The sequence below is a fragment of the Nicotiana tabacum genome, chromosome 4 (assembly GCF_000715075.1).
Source record: "Nicotiana tabacum cultivar K326 chromosome 4, ASM71507v2, whole genome shotgun sequence".
NCBI lineage: Eukaryota > Viridiplantae > Streptophyta > Magnoliopsida > Solanales > Solanaceae > Nicotiana > Nicotiana tabacum.
Window position 1 is genome coordinate 16,182,223 of NC_134083.1, and position 4,937 is coordinate 16,187,159.

Consider the following 4,937-nt stretch of genomic DNA (forward strand, 5'->3'; position numbering starts at 1 on the left):
AGAACCAATTGTATCAGGTTCCCTATATGTTCTCTCATGAAGTTTGACAAATTATCAAAACAAAAGACAAATAGCTTATCAAATCTTAAGTTAAGCTTTGGTAAGCACAATTTTAGACTCGTGTTTTAAGTTTTGAAATTCAAACTTTCGAATTTAAAGTTGATTTTGAAGCGACTAAACTTCAGTTACTCTTTATATAGAGGTCCTCCAAAGCCGTGTGAGTGAATGTCCGCGAGATAAATGATATGGACATTCAAGTTTTAAATTAGATCTTCACATATATTATAGTTCATCATATATGAGGACGATTTGAAGAAGCTATAAATTGACAAGATAAATCTAAAATCATATAGAAAAGAGTCGTTGAAAAGTTTGCAATATCACATAATAAACACATATTTAACAAAAACAATAGAACATATGGCAACAAATGACCCATATAACAATACCAATTACTTTGAATTAACGTTTAACTGTTGTTAGTATACTTACATTTTGCTTGGCGTTTGTAATAAGTCAGTCATTTTTGCTAAAGAAATTCTTGATTGTATAACGATAAGCGTGATATTCATAGAATATTCAATTTTTTAAAGTAAAACCTTCACTTTGCCTTATAGCACGTTTATTTAGTATTACAATGAAAATACCTTTAATTTATATCTCTATATATATATACTATATTGAAAGCACAAAGGCCCTTAGCAAAATATCGTTCGCTTTTTTTACCCTTTAAAATAGAGATCACACTGGATAAAATAGTCATTTGCTTATTTTTCTACTATTAAAAAAATAGTCATTTAATTAATTCCCTAACATTTAGGAGTTTGTATAATAAATTTTTTCCTTATTTGAACTGTATTAACTATTCTGATATTTAGAACTTTAAAATCATTAATATTTTACTTTATATAAATTTTACACTTAAATTATTTATAAATAATAAATAAAATAAATAAAGGAGAGAATAAGAACATTAAAGAAAGAGGAAGTGAGTTTGGCTTAGGATAACATGGAGTGGTCCAATTTTTTAACCTTTATACGTTCTGATTTATATGAAACTCTTCTATATTAGAATATTTTAAAATATATAGAAGTCTATTCCACTAATAATAGTATTCTATATTATAATTTTAGTTTTCAAAGCTTTTAAATTAGCAATTACAATTATTTAGAATATTGAGCCGAAATCAATAACAAACTCCAAAATTATCAATTATTCCAACAAAATAATTTATGAGATCTTTTAACTTCTCTAGATTGTATTAAATTTAGCTGAATATAAGCGAGTTTCTTGATTATAATTATGGCTTCTAAAAGGGCATTTCAATTGCAGACTTTATTTATGATATAAAGTGATTCTTAAATTTTTTAGATTTACAAAGAATTTAATTTACTTCTTTGGAACATGTCATGCATGAATGATTTTTCACCTAATTTTTTTACTATTTGAGAAAGAATTCTTATCGAATAAAAATATAATTGCAATTAAATACCTAAAATTTGGTATGAGCTAGCTAATTAATATTATTTAAATATTAATCTCACTTAAATAATGATACTTTCAAATTAAATAAACACTTCCTATTCTAAGTTTCTAACTTCAGTTGTTCTTTGAAATGCATTTTAGGTTGAATATTGAGTATTTCCGTGGAGCAGTTTTATTTTTTTATTAGTTATATACGACCAACATTCATTATTTTTAAGAACTTATATTTTTATTTTATAACCCAAAAATAAATTTTAAATAAATTTTCATTGAGTTAGGTACACGCGCAAAGCGCGTACTAACGAGTAAAATGAACAAATAGCAAAACTGACTAATTTGAGGTTAAAGCTTAGTCCCGTTTAATGATTTCGAAACTTTCAGTGCGTCGTTCATATGAAAACTAATGTCAAAATCATGAGTTGTAAATTGTAGCTCCACAAGACATGTTTTTATTATTTTAAAAAAATCAAATGAGATGTGATGCATCAACCAACAAGAGGGGCAAAAAACAGACGAGAATCACATTATATAGGAGGGTTAAACAGTGAAAACCAAAAAAGTTGTGGGATTAAACAGTGAAAACCAGAAAAGTTGTGGGATTAAATAAACAGAGAAAAGTAAAGAAAAGGAAATCATTTTCACACAGAGGAACATGGACTTTTTTGATCCACTCTTCCATCAAGAAAGGTATGATTGCATAGTGTGCCCCCAATTTTAACCCCACCCCCACCCCCACCAACCACCCCTCCAATTTTGCAGGACCAGTACTGATGCACAAGAATTACACTGTAAACCCAACAATACTTTCAGGGTGATGTACTGTACCCTTACCCCTTTCTGCTTATCCTCAAACTATTTGTTATAGCTTCCTACATTCCCCAGAGAATTGAATCCCTAATTAGGAACAAATGTTGGATCCGGCGAGTGATTTGGTACCACCACCTTCTTCTCCCACAATTTCATCAGTTTCTTCTTCTGATCTCGACACTGAGGTAACTACTTATTGCTTATTCACTTCCCTAACTGCATATTGTGTATGTGAAATGTGTTTGAAGTTTACGGTTAGGTTTTACCGTGTGACCAGTCTACAGGTTCATTTTTTCATGATCGGAGTATAACTTTAGGGACGCTTATGGGAGTTACATTCCAGGCGATCACGTTTAGAGCTCCATCAATGACTCAGAACCGCCAATCGAACGTTGAGAGCTCCGTCGGCGCGGGGAGTTCTCGGAAGAACAGGAAGTCGAAGAAGAGTAGGGTGGCAGCGGTGGCCGCGGCGGCGGAAGAGGAGGAGCGCCGGAATTGCCGACGGCGGAGGTGGTGGAGGCTATGCAGAGACGAATGCGACTCCAAACCTGCTTCGCTCGGGGAGTATCTCGAAGTCGAGCGGAGGTTGGGAGACGGAGCGATTGACAGCGGCGCGGCCGCCGCTGCGGCGGCGGAGCTTGAAGGTGTTATCATTGACACCCAGCCGACAAACGGAAGGACGTTATTCGCCGACGGGAGAGTTCTGCCGCCGGTAGAAGCTGAGGAAGAATCGTCGTCGGCGGGAGCTTTGGGGTTGTGTAGATTTTCTGTGGCGTCGCTCTCCGGAATCTGTAGCCGTGGTGCTGGCTGCGTTGGATAAGCATAAGATGAACTTATCTTTAAATTTTATTAATGAGTTTAAACTTTGTCATTAATATAGTCATTAAGAAGATGCAGAAACTCAGAGAATCAGAAAAGAATACAGTAAAATCGTCCTTATTAGCCACTGTCATTTATTCGCGTTCTCTCTTTATATTGTCATGATATTTATTTGGATTTATTCTACTAAAGTAAAGGCTAGTTTCGGACCTAGTATTTGTTCCTATCTCTTTTGGAGGGATGCGAGAAACTGGGCTAAGAAAAAGGATGAACCTATTTGACAAATTACACGAAACAATTTATATACAACTTTTCTTGAGTATAATGTTGAGAGATAGTTTAAAAAGGAAAATATAATTAGTGGTGATTTAGCTAGTCTATTTTAATTTGTTTGAGATTGCAGCGGAGTTATTATTGTGTACTCGTATTACTTCTTCTTGATCTTGCCTGCCTTTCTTGCCCTCGTTTTGAATGCTAGTATATTACAATGTTGAGGAACATAGACGAAGTCATTATTTGAAGTTTATAGGTTCGAAAATTTAATCTGTTTAAGTTATTGGGTTCTAAATTAATAAATTAGATATATTCAATTAATTTTTTAAGATAAATATATAATTTGATCAAAAGCTACTAGGTCCGGTGTTTGAGTTCTAGCTCCACCCCGCTTGAGGAAATACCCTTTAATGGTTATAAGTCACCAGCTGGCAATAGATCACTGTTGAAGCTAAAGTTATGATCAGACGCATAATAAACACCAATGTCTAAAACAGCAAGCAAACTGTGTTGCTGCAAAAGCTTTTACAAGTAAGCACTGCCAGATTTGAGGCAGTATGCTAAAATCTGATAAAATGAAATTCATGTGTAACAACTAACAATATCTATTTCTATTTCTATTTCCTATACTATAAGTGAGAATAAGAGCCCGTTTGAATTTTTGTTTATTTTTGTCATTTTAGCTTAAAAATAAGTGCTTAAAAGCATTTTTTTATTTTATCCAAACAGTACAAAATAACTTAAAATCACTTAAAATAAGTCAATCCAAGCGGGCTCTAGGTAGGTAGCTGACGGTCATGCTTGATTCTCAGGGTATTTCTGTAATTTTACAAAAAACTAGCAACGTTATTGGCTAAGAAAGGGCATTACTGTAGCTGCCAAGTAAAATTTTATGTGCCTTGACCAAATTACCCATTTCTCCCCCGGTAGCTTCCTTGCCTAACTTTGTACCCCTCATGTTCCCACGTGTTCCCACCTTCACCCAATCGTTTGTGTGTATAATTTTAGCAGTTCCTAACATCATGGGCGTATCTAGGGAGAATTCCATGGGCACGTGAACTCATGCTTTCCACCCTAAATAATGTATAGTAATGTTATATTTTTTTAAAATAATATTTAAATATATGTGTGTGCACTCATGCTCAAAGTATTATATGATGTGATGGTTATTGAGTGCACCTCTTTACGTGAGGTTATGAGTTCAAATCCTATGTTAATCTTATTATTTTTTTCTTCTTTTTTTTTCTAGAAGTACACACCCATGGGAGATGGGCGTGTCTTGTGTTATTTTTTGCGTATTATTTAAGTACTTTTTCTTTTTATTTCTTTTTTTATTTGGTTAATTCTTTCAAAATTTTCACACATTGAAATTCCTATTCTTCTTTTGTCGCTGTAAAATCTTATATGATTAAACAAAATGTGTATATTAAAACTAGTAGCAGTGTATGATATAGCATATAGTCAATGGGTTCAAGTGATCTCAATATTTTCAATATGGAAAATATATATAGATGTAAGAAAATTACAATTTAAAAAATAAAAATTTGAACTT

General features: G+C 33.0%; 1 protein-coding gene across 2 annotated transcripts; it reads left to right on the plus strand.

The window, feature by feature from the left end:
* Positions 1-2,232: 2,232 nt before the first annotated feature.
* Positions 2,233-3,325, plus strand: LOC107780659 (uncharacterized protein At3g17950-like). 2 transcript variants are annotated; one of them, XM_016601219.2, is made up of 2 exons: positions 2,233-2,478; positions 2,553-3,325. In XM_016601219.2, exons 1-2 carry the CDS (start codon positions 2,395-2,397, stop codon positions 3,111-3,113), a joined length of 645 nt encoding a protein of 214 aa, XP_016456705.1. In that variant the 5' UTR covers positions 2,233-2,394; the 3' UTR covers positions 3,114-3,325. The 2 variants fall into 2 exon arrangements, with proteins under 2 accessions (XP_016456705.1, XP_016456706.1); XM_016601220.2 differs by having other exon boundaries at positions 2,571-3,325.
* The last annotated feature ends 1,612 nt before the right edge of the window (positions 3,326-4,937 follow it).